Here is a 19977-nt window from a genome sequence, read left to right on the forward strand (position 1 = left end):
CATCTTGTGATTTTATACAGGAAAATTTTGGGATACTGGAGGGAAAACTCCAGTGTGGGAGTTTTAATATAAATCTAAGAAACATCTTTGTATGTATACAGTATTTCATATTTGGTCAGGTTGATCCTTAGAGGATAAGACAAAGTTAGCAATTGCTGGTGTTGCTCTTATAAGCCATATATCTATGCTACCTTTGGGGGTTTAACTTTAAACATGCTGATCCTCTGGGAAATAAAAATCCAATTGCATTTGAAGTAGCAGGAATGTCAGTTACACATAAATGCATGCAGTAGTTTTATTACTAATTTTTAGATTGAATGATTGGTTATGTTAGAATAACTTACTGATCTGGATCTCTATCTGCCATTTTTTTGTTTTCCTGTAACGGGAATACGTATTAGGAGTAAAGATATGTTGTATTACTTGTACAGAGCTTAACTTGTTCACTTTTTGCTTATTTTGATGCAATTCCAGAGTACTGGAGAAAACTTCGTGCAGAAAACATCTGTTCCTTTCTCCACTAATTCATTTGATGCCTTTGTATCTTCTAATACATTGAACTTGAGCAGCTTTGCCAAATTAATGAAGAAACTTCAAGAAATTCATCCAGAGGCTAGCAGGTGAGAGTATCTGAGTTTCACTTCTCCCCTGATTTGTAATGGATCCAATACCCATGATAACTAAGTGCTAAATGTTTTGCACAAAATGTGATGTAAATAGTTCATTTTGTTAACAGAGACAAAATTGTGGATGCTGTACTGCAAGTGAGGAAAAACAACAAAGGTATCCTAAGTGGCTTGTCCATCAGTACTATTGTGGAGAAGACCTCCAACATTCTAAGGAAGTCAGCACCAAGTTGTGGTTTGGAAAAGCAGCATAATTAAGTGAGTATTCTAGCCCACAGAAATATATTGAAATAAAACAACCTGAATTTGTATATGTACAGATTAGTATGGCATACTATAGCTTACTTACTAATCCATATTAGTAAGTAAACTTAGTATAAATTCAGAGGGCACTGTCAGCAACTTTACTGATTATACTGAACTAGAGGGAGTGGCTGACAGACCAGAAGACTGTGCTGCCATTCAGCAAGACCTGGAAAGGCTGGAGAGTTGGGCAGGGAGAAATCTAATGAAATTCCACAGGGCCAAGTGTAGAGTCTTGCATCTGGGAAAGAATAACTCCATGTACCAGTACAGGTTGGAGAATGAACTCTCAGAGAGCAGTGTAGGGGAAAGGGACCTGGGGGTCAGCAGGATGCCCATGAGCCAGCAATGTGCCCTCGGGGCCAAGAAGGCCAATGGCATCCTGGGGTGTATTAGAAGGGCTGTGGCTAGCAAGTTGAGAGGTTCTCTTCCCCCTCTATTCTGCCCTTGTGACTCTGCTTCTGGAATATTGTGTCCAATTCTGGGCCCCTCAGTTCAAGAAGGACAGGGAGCTGCTGGAGAGAGTTCAGCACAGGGCCACAAAGATGATTAGGGGAGTGGAACATCTGTATGATGAAAGGCTGAGGGAGCTGGGGCTCTTTAGCTTGGAGAAGACTAAGGGGTGACCTCATTAATGTTTACAAATATGTAAAGGGTGGGATGTCAGGAGGATGGAGCCAGGCTCTTCTCAATGATGTCCAATGATAGGACAAGGATCAATGGGTATAAACTGGAACACAAGAGGTTCCACAGAAATACAAGATAGAATTTCTTCACTGTGAGGGAACACTGAAACAGGCTGCCCAGATGGATTATTGAATTTCCTTCTCTGGAGACATTCAAAACCCACCTGGATGAGTTCCTGCGTGACCTACTCTAGGTGGCCCTGCTCTGGCAAGGGGTTGGACTAGATGATCTCTGAAGATCCCTTCCAATTCTTAAGATTCTGTGAAATCTCTGCAAAAAGCACCACAGAAACAATGGTTTCTAAAGATATTGTCAGCTGTTTTCCAGAAGATCTGTAATGAGATTGGCTTGCTGGGTCAGTGCACCCCATAAAACTTGGTGTGCTGGGGATTTTATTATGCAAACTGTTCTATTGCTGAACTTGGTGGAAAACATTGTCATACATATTGTGTACAAATGTGACACCTATTGGCAAGTCCTTGTGTAGCATTTCATAAAGAAATCCCAGCAGAGACTTGAGTTTTGGTGTAAAAATCCATTCTCTCTCTCTGATATATGAAATGTACACTATTTGATTTCTAGTCCAGAAGTAGGATTGTCTGACTGTGAGGATTTTTCACATTAAAGGACATTATGCATGATGACACAGCACTGGGTGCTGCAGGAAGCCACAGCAAGCTCAACATGCTAAACCTCCAGCCCAGAATTCCAGGGATATGTGTATATATTCTCCTGTCAGAGACATCCTGGGGTTGGCGTTTGTTTTGGTTTCTCCCTAACCCTGGTGTTCTGCTCGCTCTGGGACTGCTGGCACTGTTGCTGCTAGGGTTCCTGCACTGTCCTGGAGGTTCTTAGCAATGCGCCAGCTTCACTTTTTCCCACAAACTCAACCTGTACAATATTTATTCTTCTGCAGTCATTTTTTTCCCAAAAATGCACCAGTTCTCAATGCTGTCTTTCAAGTAATGCTTAATTGAAAGGATTAGCGTAACATAAGTTTGTTAGCTTGGAATTTGAGTGCCCTTCAAGCTTTTACAGATGCCTCTAGTAAGCAAAATAGGCTCCTGTTTCCAGGATGTCAAATAGTTTGGGTTGGTTTTAATTGATACCACCTCTTCCAAAATGAGCAGTGTTTTAGCTGGTAGATTTACATATCCAAATATCTTTCCTACCCTTGGAATGCTGCTTGTCAGACTAAATTCTCCTGGTCAGATGCCTGTGCAGAAGTGAATCATAGCACAGCTGTAATGTGAACAGAATTACTGTGGTATGGCATACTAGAACTGTGATAGAAGTAGAGTAGTTCTGCCCACTAAGAGGATACAGAAGCCTGGGCGAGAGAAGCTTCCATAGATGCATTAAATATATTAATAGGTGCCTATAGGTCATTTGTATCGGTCCTGGGAGTATCAGTGACCTAAACTATCCTTCAGGAAGACTGACTAGATTGTGTAAATGCACAAAGATAGGATTTTACAGTGTAGGGTTATACCTCCCGTGGTGATGGAGAGCACAAAAGAATCTCAACCAGTACATGAGTTTAGCTGAGTTCTTTTGAAAGAATTGATGTAACATAAGTTTGTTAATTTGGCGTTTGACTGCCCTGCGACCTTTTACAGATGCCTTTAGGAATCAACATTTTTTAAAGTGTGTTAATTTACTGACTGACTTTCACATTGCTGCATGCATGGACATGCAGGGAGCTGCTGGAGTTCAGCACTAAAAAAAAAAACCACTTGAAAGTACTTTAAATTAGTAAGATCTCATGGTTTGGCCCAGCCAGCACAGCAGCACCACGACAGTTTCTCGCTCAGTGCCCTCTTTCACCCCCACCCTCGTTAGGATGGCAGAGGCCCCAGCAAAATGGGAGGAAGAAGATAACCAAGATTGTTGTGGATTGAGACAAGGGCAGACAGGGCTCGATGCCAATTTTGGTTCCAGGCAAAACAGACTCCAGTACTCGACTTATAGAGGACAGTAAGAACGTTTATTCTACTATCTACAAGAAACAGAACTGAACAAAAAGCAAAAAGGGAGTAGGATGATGAGAAAATTACAGCCAGCACTTTAAGGTCTCCCTTCCCCATCCCTCCTTTCTTCCCGGGTCCAACTCACTGCTCCCAGTATCTCTACCTCCTCTCCCCTCAACTGCTCAGGGGGGCAGGGAATGGGGGATGTGGTCAGTCTCTCACAAATGGGCTCTGCCGCCTCTCTCTTCTCAGAGGAGGATGACTCCTGGCATTCTTCCCCTGCTCTGATACTGGATCCCTCCCATGGGACACAGTCCTTAATGAGCTTCTCTGGTGTGGATTCTTCCCAACAGCTGCGGCTTCTGCCGATACAGGGTCCCTGACATGGGACGCAGTCCTTGGTGAATAGCTCTGGCGTGGGTTCTTCCCCACAGTTGCAGCTTCTGCAGATACAGGGTCTCTCTCTCGGGCTTGGCCCCTTCTGGGCATAAGTTTAATAAGCTGCTTTGTCGTGAGTTCCTCCTCACAGTTACAGCTTCTGTGACTACTGGATCCCTTCCGTGGGACATTGCCTTCTCTGGCCATAGTGATACAGGGTCCCTCTCTTGGGACACGGCCTCTTCCGGCCATAGTTTTAAAGAAGGGAATCACTGCCCCTGGCTCGGGGTCTGTAGTGAAATGATTGGGTACCTCCCAGAGGACACGGCTTCCTCTGGCCACAGTCACTGTCCCTGGCAATGAAGTGAATTGCTGCCCCTGGTCCAGGGTCAGCTTTAGCCACATGAGTCTCTGCCCCTTGTCCAGGGTCATTATCAAAATGAGTCTCTGCTGCTGATGCGGAGTCTTTAAAGAAATGAAAATAAATCTCAGCTTCACCAGTCCTCTCCGTAGAGTGCAAGGGTGTCTCTGCTACAGCACACCTCCTCCTCTCTTTCCTCACTGACTTTGGAGTCCACATGGTTGTTTCTCTCTCTTCCTACTCCTTGCACCACCACCAGCCAGAAGAAGAAGGGACGAAAGAAGGAAGAAACAGGAAAAAGAAGGATGAAGAACCCTCCTATTCCAGCTTCTTAAAAAGTGATCATGGAAGCTTCTAACTGGCTCAGCCCCAGAAGTGGGTCTGGCTCAGAGCAGGAGAGAGTTTCAAGCAACTTCATACAGGAGCCATCTTCACAGCCCCTTCCCCCTTACCAGAAAAGCCTGTCATGTCAAACCATGACATAAGGTTTCAACAGCCTCAAATGTGTTGTGCTTTCCTTCTTGAGTGTCCGTTTTATTTCTTTCAAACGGTGTGTGAGCTTAACAGTCACAATTGCTCCAATAAGAGTATACCTTTCTGCCTCTTTGCTAAAGAGGTGAAAACCTGTCACCGTTTTTCCTTTCATCATGAGGAAGCTGTGAAATAGCCAAGTCATTAGTGGGTAATGGAGAAAAAAGATTCTCATCTTGCCATAGTAAGAAGCAAATATATTTTAAAGAATGGTTCTTCTTCTCAAAGCTCATCTATACTAATTTTGGTATGTGTATAGCTTCAGACTTTCCTGCAGGGTGTCCACTGAAAAATAGCACTTTGAGTGGATGCAAGCTGATGAAACATGCAGAGTTGGACAGATAATACTTTTATGTCAAGCTGGATCACATAGTATTTAGTGTACAACAACTTAAATTCAGCTTTAAAGTAAAGCACAGTATAATATTGCTTTTTTGTTTGGCCAACAACCAAAGAGTTGACATCTGGATCTTGTATATTTGTTAATTTTGAAGGAGTTAATTCATTAGAAATGGGAAATTAGGTGGACTGGAAAGTCCTTTATTCTCATTAGTGAGCAGCTGTCAACTGAACAGTGAGCTTAACCTTTTTTTTTGTTAGGTTTTCTAAACCTAACATTAGGCAGCAGTTAACAGGAATCACTGCTATAAAGATTACTCAGTGCAGCATTAAAAATGTCTGTATCCTGAAATTTTATCAGTATCTGATGTCCACACCTGGAAGCTTTCTGTTAAATAATCTACAGAGTAAAAACACAGACCAATGGAGAGGGTTCTGATAATAACATAACTAAAACAGTGCTTTGACAAACATAAAGAAATGCATAGAGTTAACATACTTCAGTCTAGTTCTGGGCTCCCCAGCTCAAGAGGGACAGAGAACTTCTGGAGAGAGTCCAGTACAGGGCCACCAAGATGATCAGGGGACTGGAGCATCTTCCTTATGAGGAAAGGCTGCAGGAACTAGGGCTGTTTAGTCTAAAGAAGAGGAAATTGAAGGAGGATCTTACTAATATTTGTAAGTATATAAATGATGGATATCAGGAGGTTGGGGCATCCCTTTTTTCTGTTGCACCTAGCAACAGGCAAGGGGTAATGGGATGAAGCTGGAACACAAAAAATTCCAGTTTAATATAAGAAAAAACTATAATAGTGTGAGGGTGATGGAGCCCTGGCACAGGCTGCCCAGAGGGGTTGTGGAGGCTCCGTCCTTGGAGGTCTTCAAGACCTGCCTGGACATGTTCCTATGCGACCTGATCTAGGTGGACCTGGTTCTGCAGGGGGGTTGGACTAGATGATCTCTAAAGGTCTCTTCCAACCCCTACCATTCTATGAAATGATGATAACCTCACTTTTAATTATTTGAATGAATTAAAAGCATAACCACCAGATATCTGTTGACCAACGATTATGTATTTTATTGTATTGTAATTTCTTGGATGTGGTTCTTGAAGCTAGGAAACCTCACTCCTAGATGCATTTCTGGGGTACATGATGAAATTATTACAGCTTCTAGTAGTTTTCTGGGGTATTATTAAAAGTGCTGATTTTGACTTGAGTGTATACATGAAAAATTTACCTGCTGCTTTTTTATTTGGTTGTGGTTTTTTTCTTTTTTAAGTTGATGGTTTTCAGATTATGAAGAATTGGATCATCTGCCTTTGGAAGGTTTTTGCAGATTCTGTACTCCAGCTCATTCCAGGATCATACCATGTTTCTGGTTTGGTTTATTTCATCAGATCTCAAGGAAAACTCAGAGCATCGCTGTGTGATATGCAGTCTTATCCAATAGAATATAATTTCAAGGTCAGTTTGAGGTGTTTTTCTGTTTACACAGATATTAAATGATCCTTCTTGGTTTTGTTTTTCCCTGTAGTTGCTTTAAGTGTTTCAGCAGGTTTGTCTAAGGTAGGATAATCACTTTTTGGTGAAGCAAGACTTCTCTAATATTGGCAGGGCTTTTCCAGGCTGAAGTACACAACCCCCAGTTCTTGCATGCCACTTCATTTCAGGCATGGTGGCAGCTGCTAAGATAAATAGCCAGCATGCTTACGCTTTCCAGATAATCTGATTCTGTATAGTCTGTAGAAGTGTATCCTTTGAATACCAGAGAGGCAGCAAGGGCTTAGAAAACCAGGCTTCAAAGCTGGCAGCACTGGTGGTGGCAGTTGCCTGGCCCCATGCTGCCTTAGTCATCTCCTGTGCATTGTGGCTGAGAATGTGGCTCAGTCTCTGTTGCAGACTGCAGAGCACTGATGTAGTCAAACAGTTCATTCAGGATAAAGCTGAGATTTTAATGTTTAGATTTTTTTTTTACCAGAACATGACATTTTGTTGTCTCATATTCCACCCCTGTTGTTGCAAGCAACTTCTAAATGTTTTTTGTGTGTGTGTGTCCTGTGGCCTGTTATAGTGGGAAGCACACGCTCCCTGAGACTTTTGGTTTGGATTGATACAGAGAGGAGGAAAGCTGGGAGTATCCAGTCTTTCTTGTTTGCATGTGTTGGTACTGTACAGAAGACATCTACATTTTAAATCCTTTTCTGGTAAATGAGGGAAGGGCAGCTTAGGTGTACATGTCTGGTCAGGAGGCAAGGAGACTTGTCCTTGATTGACATGACAGGCTTCTGCTTACCAAGCACTAGAAGACAGACCATTGCTGTTGTCCATTTTAGTCTCTTTGTTGTACTTTGGTTTACATCTCATCTGCATTTGATGTTGAAAATTCACTTACCTTTGAATAAACATTTGAATTCCTTCTTCAAAAAGTTGTGTGGGTATTTTGTTGTTTTCAGATCTCATCTATCCCTCTCATCTTGTCAGAACCCCTATAGGTAACAGTTACAGAGCCCCAGCCTTTGACAGCCACTACTGTGAACTTGAGGCTGATGCTACATATGAGGCCTCAACTTTGGTTTCTTTCTGTTTGTATCAAGAATAGCCATAGGCTTTGCTCTACCTCATCAGTAACAGCAAGTGCTGCCCTTGGTGTTCTCAGACTGGATTCTGTAATTAGTAGTGTCATTAGTAGTTTAGGATAGAACTGGCTTTCTGTTATGCGAGCTGTTTTGTCTCTGTTGGGAAAGCAAAAGTGGGTACTATGTGAAACACCAAAGCTAGTACATCATCAGAACTTTCTTGTTCTCCCTTTGAGAGAGAACTGGTTAGTGAGGCAGCTGGGACCTTGTCCACTGGGATGGTATGCTCCTCACAGCATCAGGAAAAATTTCTTCACCAAAAGGATTGTGAAGCCCTGGCACAGGCTCCCCAGGGAGGTGGTGGAGTCCCCATCCCTGGAGGGATTCCAAAGCTCTGTAGCCATGGGGCTGAGTGACATGGTTTACTGATGGCCGTGGCAGTTCTGGGTTAACAGTTGGATGCATTGAGCTTAACGGTCTTTTCCAACCTCTGCGATCCTATGGTTCTCGGATGACCTGATCCCAGATGAGTTCCTGAAGAGCCCAAGCAAGGCACTTGCATGTTCAGGGAAAGCAAAACTTCCGTTCTCATCTGTAGGTGGAGCTCTGCGTCCTGAGCAATGATTTTTTTTTTCCACTGGGTAAAAAAAAACGCCACAAAACACATGTCCCTCGGAAGACTGCGTTCCATCCTCTGTGTTCATATACAACACTAAAAAAAGGGAAGGTAAGGGGTTTGGCCTTAGGCAGGAGCAAAATACCTTCGATGGAGACGGGAGGAAGGCTGAAGGAATGCGTGAGGGGGGAAAAAAAACCCAAAAGCTTCGTGAGCTGTGTCTGATGGTTTCCCAGTGCCCCTGCCGCCCGCGCAGCGCTGCGGGGCCACCGCGGGACCCGGGCACGGCTGCCGCCCGGACAGCAGCGCGGCGCCCGCCCGGCCTTCGCCCCGGCTCTGTGCGGGCCCCGGCGGCGGGGCGGGGCGGCGGCCTGGGCCCGCCCCACCCGCGGAGCGGAGCCGCCGCGGGGGAGGGTCCCGCTGCCGCCCCTCCGGCGGGCTGCGCGGCGCGGCGGCGATGGTCCGGCTCCCGCGGCGCTTCCTCTGCTTCGTCCTGGGTAAGTGAGGCTGCGGAGGGGCTCGGGCGGTCCGGGGGGGCGGCGGGCGATGAGAGCGGCAGGCGGCACCGGCCAGCGCCCGCCGAGCTCGTGCTCCCGAGACCTGCCGTCCCTTCGGCTGGGCTTTGCTGGCCGCTCAGAGAGCAGGTGGCGACTAAAGGAAGAAATCATTCTGGAGTGCTAGCGTCTACCTTGGCTTCTGAGTGTGTCCGGGGACGATGCTGTCGGCAGCAGCCTCCCGTGTTGGTAGGTGAGATTTACTGAAGCGTGCTCGCACCGGGAGTCTTCTGCTGTTTGTTTCAGAAGTAGAAACTGATCACAGAGACTGCTTTGAGAGTCTGTGTTGTGCTATTTCTGAGGCATAGGGAGAGGACGTAGCCACCGTCCTTCAAGCATTCCTAAGCTCAGTTTGCGTGTTTGGGGTGTTGCAGATGGTCGAGTTAAAATCGAGCTGGAAAATCCTGCATTGCTTCATTATTTTCACGGGGTGCACCGTGTCCCTGGCATTTTGGATGCAACAGGTAGAGATTTGTATAGTGTTTGTAACTGGCATATCTGCAGTAGAATGCTCAGAAGGATCATATATTGGTGCTCTATGTAAGAAGAATGTTTAAGGTTAAACAGGAAACTATGTCCTTTTGTCCTAATGCTGATCTCCTTTGAAACCTAAGTGCTCTGTGAGGAACAGTAAATTGCTCCTTCTTCCCTTTACATCTCCTCTGCTATTTTTCCCTTCGAAGCCCTGGTGAATAATGCATTGAGCCGTGCTGCATGTAATGGTCTTATCTGTACCACGTAATTAACTATTTACTACTCTTGGATGGACAGTTATTCACGGGGAGGAGAAAGATGTGCCGTTAGATGAGCGCATTCTCTATGCTTGGTTGCAGGCAAAGGCTCCAGGTCTCTCTCCTCTGTTTTCCCAGTCCTTTTCCTGCCCTTCTCCTGGTTTTTGGGCACTATAACTTTAGAAAGTGAGGAGAGCAGAAGTGGGTGATACTCCAAGCTGTTGTTCCTCAGCTCCAGCATGCTGAGTCGCAGCAAAGCGTGTGCCTCTCTGCAGGCCACCCAATTGTAATAGATGGTAGCTAATTGTGGCAATGAGTGGTGGATGTATTTGTCTCTTGCTGCATCCTCCTGCAATTTCTTTTGTTTTTCAGAGCATTTTCTGCACTAAAAAAAAAAAAAAACCACAAAATCCAAATAAAAATTCCATGATTCTGTAAAAAAACCCCTTTTTGTGTCTTTTTACTTTACAGCCTCACACACAGCCTGGTCTGTGCTGAAATTGCAGGTGACAGCTGAGTCCAGAAGTCATGGCAGAGTTGTGAATTGTGAGGTTGCTGACAGTTCTGAGGAAGCAAGTGTTTTGAAATTATTTTTTACATTTTTTTTTAATGGGAAAGATAAAAGGGAGGAAAAATTGTTCAACTAATAGATGTGCCAGGGCCTTGCTGACATGAGTGCCGAGAGAGCAGGCAAATCCAGTGCCTCTGCTGGACACCAGCTCTTAACGCTGACATGGAGAGCATCTTCTCTGCTCCTGCAAATCCTGCCACACACAGCTGCAACCTCCTTGGACAGGCAGCAGGTAAAGAGGACAACCTTTATGGCTGTGTGCTGGCGCTTTTACTGCCAGCTCATGAGCCCTCTGCTTCTTGGGACACACTCTTGGACAGCTGCCTTGGCCCCTAGAGCACCTTCCTTTGCAAATTGCTGAGAGCTTTATGAATGCTGAGTGGTGGGTGGTGGCTGATGATGCTCTCCTCCCCAGATCTGTTTTTCTGGAGATGTGACTGCCTCTGTAGGCAGCTCATTCCAAACTCAGGGGCCTTCACCAAGCCTGGTCCTGCCCTAATTCTTTCTGGCTATGTTCAGCTGTGGGCTGACACTGCAGCCCACAGCAGGGTGCAGAAATGGTCTGAGGAAATAGGAAGAAACAGGTACTGTCTGAGAATCCAGAATAGAACATGGAGAGCAAGGTTAAGGCTGATCTTATTTCGTTTATGCCTTCATTGTGTTGGTCACTTCGGCTTCAATCCAGAGTGCCACAGCTTCTGCTGCTGGTTGGGAACATCCTCCCTGCCTTGTGACCGCAGCTTCTGCTTGTCTTCTTAGTGGTGGGGACCGAGCCCTTGGCCTGTGAGCTGTACTGCCTGATGGGAGCTTTCCCTGCCAGCTCAAACCTTTTTACTTTCCAACTGGTGTACAGCCCAGGCCATGAGAGGATGGCACTGACCCCTTCCCTGCCACCATAATCCTCTGGTACTACCGAAACCAGGGTCCAGATCCTGGCAGGATCAGATGAGCTTTCCTATGCAAGAAAAGCCTTTCTCCTAAAGCTCAAGCTTAGGTCACTTTGCAACTGTCTGCAGACTTCTTAAAAAGCAGTAGTGGTCAGGATATCAGCTGCCTAAAAATAATGCATTCTCATTCAGCAGGCCTGAGATCCAGCTGTATTGCAAAGTAACCACTTCATTGGACATAAAATTAGACTTTTTCTGTTTTTTTGGCTAAGGTGCCCTGCAGAGGAGCGAAGGAGCCACACTGTCAGGCATTGGCATTGGCAGTAGTGATGGTTTGCACCATGCTCTGCTCTGCGGCTTCGTTTCAATATTTAAAGGGTTACTGAGGGCTGGGTTTCACAAGGAGACTTTTTATTGCTGTGATGATGGATGAAGCAGGATTATGGCTTCGGAGCCAAGTCAAGGTTGCTCAGCTGAGGGTTACCAGACAAGCCTTGTTATTGCTGCCAAAAGTCACACAGTTTGTAGAGATGGGTCTGCACCGATGGCACTTGTGCGCCACTTGCTGAAGCTGGTGCTGGGATGTGCCAGTAGCCTCTATGTCTGTGCCTGGGGTGCTGGCTGGCGTGAGAAGGGCTGGGGGACACTCGGTGTTGTTACTTTTGGAGTAGTGGTGCCTCTCAAACATACTGGCAGGTGGCTGGAGATCCCGTGGGATGGACGTTCCCCGTGCCAGTCTTTGCTGCCGCTTCCTGTGCCTGTTTCTGGTTGCATGCAGCACTGGGCTGTGCTGCTTCTTTTGGGTTTACGTAGCTGCATTATTTAAAGAGGTAAGAGGAAACTGCAAATAAGGCCAGTAAAACATTAGTATCATATTGATTCCTTGCATCTCTGTCTATGTTGTACAACACTGTGTTTGCATGTTCTACAGAAAGTAGAATGCTTTCTTAAGAGACAAGGTGGTTATTAGCAGTATTTGTGATCTCTTGTGGAAAAAATGGATTTACAAGTGCCTTTGTATCCTCTCTTCAGCTGCTGGGACTGCTGGAGTCAGTAGAAAAGGTAGCAACTTAAAACCTCTGGAATTCTTCAGAGTGCTTTAAATTTAAGTGTATGTTTAAACAGCACGACTTTGATCCTAGATACTTCCAGGAAAGGAGGCAGCTTCAAGAGGAGGTGCTTTGAGTTTTCCGTATGTACCTGTATATTCCCTTTGCCCTGTTAACTATCCTTAAACCATCACACCTTACACCTTGATACCGTCAATCACTGCTTTACAGGCTGTAGTCAGCTCATCTCTTGAATTTCCTGAACTCAAAAATAATAGTAATAAGAAAAGATTAACACTAAAAGTAACAAGAAAGGGAAGCTTTTGCCTGTCAGATGGCTGCACCACTTCTGCAAAATTTTGTGGTGTCTTAGGATTATTTGTGTCTTCCCTCACCCCAGAGCACACTCTAATGCCTGCTCAAGCACCCTTTAGGAAAACACTTAGTCTTGCTTTAAAGACTAATTGAAGGCTCCTGCATCTCTGGGAAAATCCTCGTAAATATTTAGAGCATGTCATATTATACATCCCTGACAATAAAGTAAAACATTCCTTCTCCCTTTTAGAGCTTCTCTGAAATGGAGAGGGCTCGAGGCTTCCTGCACATTAAAATAAAAACATGTGACTAGTGAAAAATAAGTGATTGCACTGTGTAATTTCCTGTACAGCTCCCTCACATGCCAGCTCTGTTCCTGCAGAAACCCATGGCGTTCAGGTTTGGTAGGCTGGATGCAGGCTGCACTGTCTGGTCAGGAAGCCACTTGGCTTTGAGAAATTGAATTGCGTTTCTTAACTCTGAAATGCTGTTGAATTAAACAGCCTGTTAAGCACTGACACTGTAATCTCCGATTTGTAACGGCCCTGGAGGTTGCAAGTGATGAAAATATAAATGCCACGACCCAGAATGAAATTACAGACCTCATAATCTCTAAAAGTGGGGTTGACATCCTTCATGATTTCAAAAGGCTGGAAATCAATATTGGGTCATCGCAGAGTTGAGAGAGGTCTTGGAAAGCTGCGGGTAGAAATCCAGAGGGATTGCTCTGCACTTATATGTTCTTCCTGCCTCCCTAACCAGCTCTAAAGCCTGGCTCTGTTAGCAGGCATGTGTGGTGGAGGTTTTGGCCCTGAAGTGGAGGTTGTGGACACAGACCCTGCCAGCACAGACTCTGCACAAAGCAAGGACTGAAAACACCGCAGGGCAGCACTGGGTTTGGGGGCAGGAGCCTTCAAAACCACTTACAGGGATATGCAGCATGTTTTGGCTTGTCAATAACTAAATATCTTTTTCTCATCTAAAAGATAATCATGGCTAGAGTTTGCAGAGCATATTCCTGCAGTGGACAGGGATGGACCAGGGAATCCTGAGCCTGGGACACTGTCACTCTGCTGTTGCACTGTTGTGTGTGCTGCTTACGAGCTTCTTGCCATTTAATCAGCAAATCCAGCAATGAACCTGCTAAATGGTTTCAGTCCCTTATCTCTGCACTTCTACTGCTTGAGCTTTTGAGGACTGAAAAGCACAACCTGACAGCCCAGGAAAGCATCCCAGTGGGGCTCTGCGTTGGGAAACAGGCAACAGGCTGGGTGAAACCTGTGGCAGTGCTGGTTCTCAGACGAAAGCTTCTCCTTCACCTTTAGGTATCGCATGTTGGGACAACACCAGCACTCTAGGTGGCAGGTTGTAGAGACATGCCATCTCTGCATGTTTTTCAGCTGGAAAGAAACAGAAACCCACTGAGAAACCCCTGTTAAAAAGGAAAATAAATTGTTCCTGGTCTGCTCATGCAACAGATTTTAGCCTGGAAACTGTATTGAAAGTATTTAATCAAACAGCTGTTCTTTGCAGTCAACAAGATAGTGTGGCTGCTTATGATTTTTAAAAACGATTTAGTATGTGCTTCTTCGGAGGCAATATGAGTGAATAACATTTGCCTGGGAACCAATTTTTTTAATCTTGTATGTAGTTCAATAAAATGGCCCATAGTCACACGTAATGAGGATTACTGGAGTAATCCTCATTGAACACACACAGAGCCGTTGAAACCTGAACCAATGGGATGGAAGTGTGTTGTCTCCAAACTGCTGCCAGGCACTTTTAACCTTGGTGTTAGTTTCCTTGTTCTTATTATAGCCTCAATCAACTGAAATAGCTGAAGGAAAGAATAGTCTGGAGGCAGTGGAAGGAGAGAGTATTTGCCCTGAGCACATTCTTTAGCTATGGAGCATGCTAGCCACTCACTTCTCCATGGCTTTCTGCAACAAGACCAGCCCAGCATTCAGACCAAGCCAGCATCTGGTCTCCTGGTGTCCTGTACTTTGCTGATATTTTAAAAATAACTTTAAAGCCTGAACCTAAGGCTGGGTTAAGATGTCTGGATGATGATGCTGGAAACCACTGTCCTCCCCTGGTAGGCAGGAGAGGTGACTGGTGCCCCGGAAGCTGCTGATAACCCCCTCAGGCTGTTTGATGGGTGCATGGAATTAAATGGAGATCCCTGGTTCGGCTCATCTAGGTCAGTGAGCAGGAGTTAGTGGTCATGGTCAGACCTGATTTGAGCTAGGAGTGAAACCAGTGGAGTCTGGGCTGTACCATCCCCAATCTCCAGTGCATGTCTAAAACCTGCAATTTTCCACTATTAATTTAATCAAGGTGCATTATTTTTAAAAATACCCTGCTACTCATTAAGGATATAATTACCTTTCTAAGTGACTGCATGTGGCAGATTTTCCCCTCTCCTGATTTGCAGTCAGCCAGCAGTTAGTTTTCAACGTGCCTGCATTTTGATTCATTTTTTCCTTCCATTCTCACAGAATCTAAGGGCGCTGGAAGGGATCATCTAGTCCAACCCCTGTGCCAGAGAGAACCTTCTAGAGCAGGTCACACAGGAACTTGTCCAGGTGGGTTTGAGTGTTTCCAGAGAAGGAGACTCTGCAACCCATCTGGGCAGCCTGTGCCAGTGCTCTGTCACTGTCCAGTTCTCGATGAATGGCAGCACAGCCTTCTGGTGTGTCAGCCACTCCCCCCAGTTATTATCATCAGCAAACTTGCTGACAGTGCCCTCTGTTCCTTCATCAGGGTCATTAATGGATATATTGAGCAGTACAGGTTCCAGCACTGACCCCTGAGGGACTCCACTAGATACAGGCCTCCAAATAGACCCTGCCCCATTGATCACAAGTCTCTGCCTTCTTCTCTTCAACCAGTTAACAGTCCACCTCACTACCTGAGTATCCAGCCAACACTTTCTCAGTTTTTCTGTGAGGATGCTGTGGGAGATGGTGTAAAATGCTTTACTGAAATCAAGATAAACCACATCCACTGCACTACCACCATCTATCTACCTGGTTATGTCTTCATAAAAGGCTATCAGGTTGGTCAAACATGACTCCCCTTTGGTAGCGCCATGTTGACTGCTCCCAATGACTCTCTTGTCCTTTATATGCCTGGAAACAGCACCCAGGATAAGTTGTTCCATCACCTTTCCAGGGCTGGAGGTGAGGCTGACCGGTCTGTAGTTACCTGGCTTCTCCTTCTTACCCTTTTTGAAGACTGGAGTGACATTTGCTTTTCTCCAGTCCTCAGGCACCTCTCCTGTTCTCCACGACCTACTAAAGATGAGATGGAGAGTGGTCCAACAATGATATCCTCCAGCTCCCTCAGCACCCGCAGGTGCATCCCATCGGGGCCCATGGATTTATGGACATCCAGATTGCTCAACTGATCCTTGAGTTTTATCTGCAATGCATTTGAAAAAGCTCTTTTTGTTGTCCTTGACCTCCTTTGCAAGGTACAACTCCAACAAGGCTTTAGCTTTCCTAGTTACTTCCCTACATGCTCTGACAACAGTCTTATATTCATCCCAAGTGGCCATCCCTTCCTTCCATGATCTATAGACTCTCTTCTTCCACTTGAGTTTGCCCAACAGTTCCCTGTTTAACCATGTGAGTCTCCTGGCTCCCTTTCTTGATTTCTTACCCAATGGGATGTTCTGATATTGAAAAAGTGATCCTTGACTAGAGACTGACTGTCTTGGGCTCCTCTATCCTCTAATACCCTCTCCCACGAGATGTCCCCTAGTAACTGCTTGAAAAGGCCCTGCTGAAATCCAGGGTTATGATCCTGCTTGGTATTCTGTTCCTACCACACAAGATCCTGAACTCCACCATCTCGTGGTTGCTGCAGCCAAGGCTGCCCTCCATCTTCATTGCTTCAACCAGACCCTGAGTACAAGATCCAGTAGTGCTCCTCTCCTAGTTGGCACATCCACCATTTGCACCAAGAAGTTACCATCTGTGCACTGAAGGAACCTCCTGGACTGTAAGTGACTAACCCTGTAGGATTTCCAGCAGATGTCTGGGTAGTTGAAATGCCCCATGAGAACCAGAGCCTGTGATTTTGAGGCTTCTCCCAGCTGCCTCCAGAAAGTGTCATCAACTTTTCCATCCTGATCAGGTGGTCTGTAATAGACACAACAGTGTCACATGTGCTAGCCTGCCCCTTAATTCTAGCCCACAAACTCTCAGCTTGCCCCTCATCCTCACCTGGACAGAATTTGGTACATTCCAGTTAGTACTGATTTTATTTTACTTAATACATTATTTCTGGGGGGAAAAGAGATGTATTTGTCATTCTGCCCTAAGCAGAATCAAGCCTAGGGATGTGTAAGATAAGCCCTGTTCCTGGAAATGTACTTTGCACGTGTCCTGGGTAACGAGGACATGCTGTTAACTTGTGCTGATACAGACAGGAGACTGAGGTGAGGAGAGAAACTCGACCAGGGTCCTACTCTTGGAACAGCCTGTTTCAATGTATTTAGCAGTTAATAATATTTACCAGCAATGCTATATGGCACAAAGTGAATCCCTTGTGACCCAGCTAAGTGAGACTGTCATGCACTAGGCGACGTGTTGCAAAGTGCCAGCATTTATTTTGCATTTTTATTTTAATCTCATATTCTGCATCTCACAGGAGCAGTTACGTGGGAGCCTGTATCAGGATGATGTTAAATTTCCTCCGTTTAGGGAGGGCTCAGCTGCTATATCATAGGTGAAGGAAAACTGCTTTCTGAGGTGCTCCACAGAATATTGGAGAAGCAACATGGTGCAGCATTATCTCTGCTACCTGAGAGCTCCTCAGCTTGGCAGGGATCCAGCCAGAGGGCCTGGGGAAACTTTTCTTTGGCCTTGTTGAAGCAATCACTTGATACTTCGATGAGTCCCTGTGTCTTGAAGGAATTTAGTGCTTTGGAAGCCTCACGCCATCCCATACATAGCATTTCCATGTTTCTTAAATCCCTCAAGTCATCAGGAAACTTAATGCCTTTCATATTTAGAATGGTAGTTGTCCTTTCCATACAGAACCTAAATGCCTTTAATCTGTTAACTGAGTGTAGAAAAGAGAGAGTTCATCCAATGGGACCCTTCTCCTGGAATAGTTATTCCACACTTCATTATATTCCACAAAGCAAAATAAAAAATGGCTTTTTTTTTCCCCAGACAGCACTAATGAGATATTTTGCATACAGCTGGACATAGTCATGAAACCCAAAAGGATTTCTAAGGCTTGAATTTTGGCATCCTGTTGTGCCTGCAAAGGAGAGTGGTGATTTATCTATAGAGCTGATAGTTTGATGATTTGTAGTCATTTAGATTTTGCTAGTATGGGGCATTTAAATTATTGCTATCATTTTATACTTATCCTGATCATTACAAGAGGGCACAAAATAAACTGCCTAAAAATCACTGCCAGGAAACTGTTTGTTGAAGCTGAGGTAGGAGCCAGTTGCCTGAAAGCAATGCCTAGGTGGGAGCTTTTGTCTTTTTTTTATTATTGTTTTAATCAAGTGCCATATTAAGCTTGGTGAGGCAGGACACCTCCAAGCATTGGATTGGGTGGTATTTTTGTTAATTGGTGGTTGGCGTTCCCGCTCAGGTCAGTGTGTAATTTAGGGGCAGCAGGGCTAGGGTGACACGGGTCACACATGTGGCAGGGAGATAGCAAGGCGGGAGCTGGGCAGGGTGTGGGCAGGTGAAATCCCACCTGGGTAGGCTGAAGGCCATAGTGGGTTTCATTTCAGTTTCCCAAATCATTTTCCTCCCTGCAGAACTGCCACCGTGAGTGTGAGTGAGGCAAGAGCGGGGCTGCTTCGCTCACCTCTCACTGGGGGAGAGCAATTGCAGTGCCCACATACAATATGCTTTAGAGAAACATGGTGCCTGGTGTTGCTTCAGACCGAGTCATAGTCAGTGTGTTTACCAAGGGATCATCAGGCTGATGAAAAACGTAGGCCAGGAGGTAGTCAAGAGTGATGCTTGGGTACTGTGCTCCAGGTTTGTGGGTACACCGAGGGGCCTGGGAGGCACAGCGTGCTGGTGTGGGGCTGCTACCTTGTCATCTGCTCATTTCCACTTGACCTTCTCCTGTTACTGCCTTTTACCATAAATAAGTCTTCTTGCCCAGGGCTGTTTATCCCCACCGTTGTGCTGCCTCCAGCCTGCCTTTGCCCAGCACAGCCCTTGTCCTGCCTCCACCCCCGCTCTCCTCCAGGCCCCGGCCTCCCCGAACAGGGCTTCTGGAGCCACTGCTGGAGGTAGCGGTGGGTTGGCCCTGGCAGGACCAGTGTGCTCTGCTGTGTTGTAGAAGCCTTTGGCCTCCTGCCACTTGAGTTTTGTGTGTAGGTGTCTAACAGGGGACACTTCCCAGCCTGGCCAAGCAGGGTTGGGGAAGACTGGTTTGTGCCAAGCCCAGATGGAAAGGGATTGCAGCACACAGACTTGAGGAGCCCCAAAGCAGCACAAGCAAAGCCACATGCATATTTTTCAGAGGAATATTAGGTTTCCTCAAATTCTTTTCATTTAACATTTTTCCCTAGCATGAGGCAGTTTGTTACCCCCTTGGCATGAGTGATTTCTCTCTCATCCAAGTTCCCAACTCCTTGATTCCTTTGGAAGCTTTTGTGGCTTCTGTGGACCTCGCTGGACAGCTCCAGCTGTGCTTCTTACCATGCTTACAGACTTCTCTGTTCATGTCGGAGCTGGGTAGTTCCCTTCTGTTACTTCATCTGCACCCCCCTGGGGTGGAGGGGAGGCAGGAGGGGAGGATACTCCTTCTCTTATCCAAAGAGAGCGTGGCAGCATGGTCAATACATCTCCCAGCCTTCCTGTGTGCTGGGAAATGGGCAGATGTTCCCTTCGCCTCCCCGCACCTGCTCTGCCTTCCAAGTCCTAGTTGCGCAGTGACTCACCTGCATGCTGAAAAATTCCTGCCCCCTTTCAGCACGTGAAAACCTTTGAATCTCATTACTTCCCTGAATGGCTACATTGGGAAGAGAAAAGCTGTGGATGAAGGGACAGGCATGAACAAGCATGCAGCGGGCAGGGGAAGTAGAGGCTGCCTGCTTTCGGGATGCAAGAATACTGTCCTGTGCTGGTGGTGAGCCTTGGGCAGGCTGCCTGAGAAGGGGCCAGGTCTCTGTTTCACCCACAGTTGCCTGCAGGCTTTGGACCCCTCCATCCCCCTCACCATTCCTGAGCTTCTGCTGCATCCTGACAGCGCAGGGTGGGGACCAATACCCCCAGCTTTACCCAGCCAGGCTTAAAAATACAGTCTCCATCCAAAACCGGAACAGAAATAGCCCTGCCAGGGCTCAGAGGTTTTGTTTGACTGCGGGGGTGCATCCCAGGCTGTCGGCAAGCAGAGGTGGTGGCAGATGGCTCCCTCTGACAGAGAACTAAATAGTGTCAAGCCAGCCACCTTGTCATTCCTCAGAACCAGCATCTGCATTTTCTTGTCCC

At 46.0% G+C, this 19977-nt stretch overlaps 1 protein-coding gene across 1 annotated transcript in view; it reads left to right on the forward strand.

Moving 5' to 3' along the window:
* Positions 1-19977, forward strand: part of LOC104552611 (RNA-binding protein 44) — a 49131-nt gene that overhangs the window by 7888 nt on the left and 21266 nt on the right. Inside the window, 3 exon segments of the mRNA XM_062001954.1 lie at positions 475-620; positions 737-861; positions 8626-8886. Coding sequence (XP_061857938.1) covers positions 475-620; positions 737-861; positions 8626-8886 — 532 coding nt within the window.

This window comes from Colius striatus, chromosome 9 (assembly GCF_028858725.1).
Source record: "Colius striatus isolate bColStr4 chromosome 9, bColStr4.1.hap1, whole genome shotgun sequence".
Taxonomy (NCBI): Eukaryota; Metazoa; Chordata; class Aves; order Coliiformes; family Coliidae; genus Colius; species Colius striatus.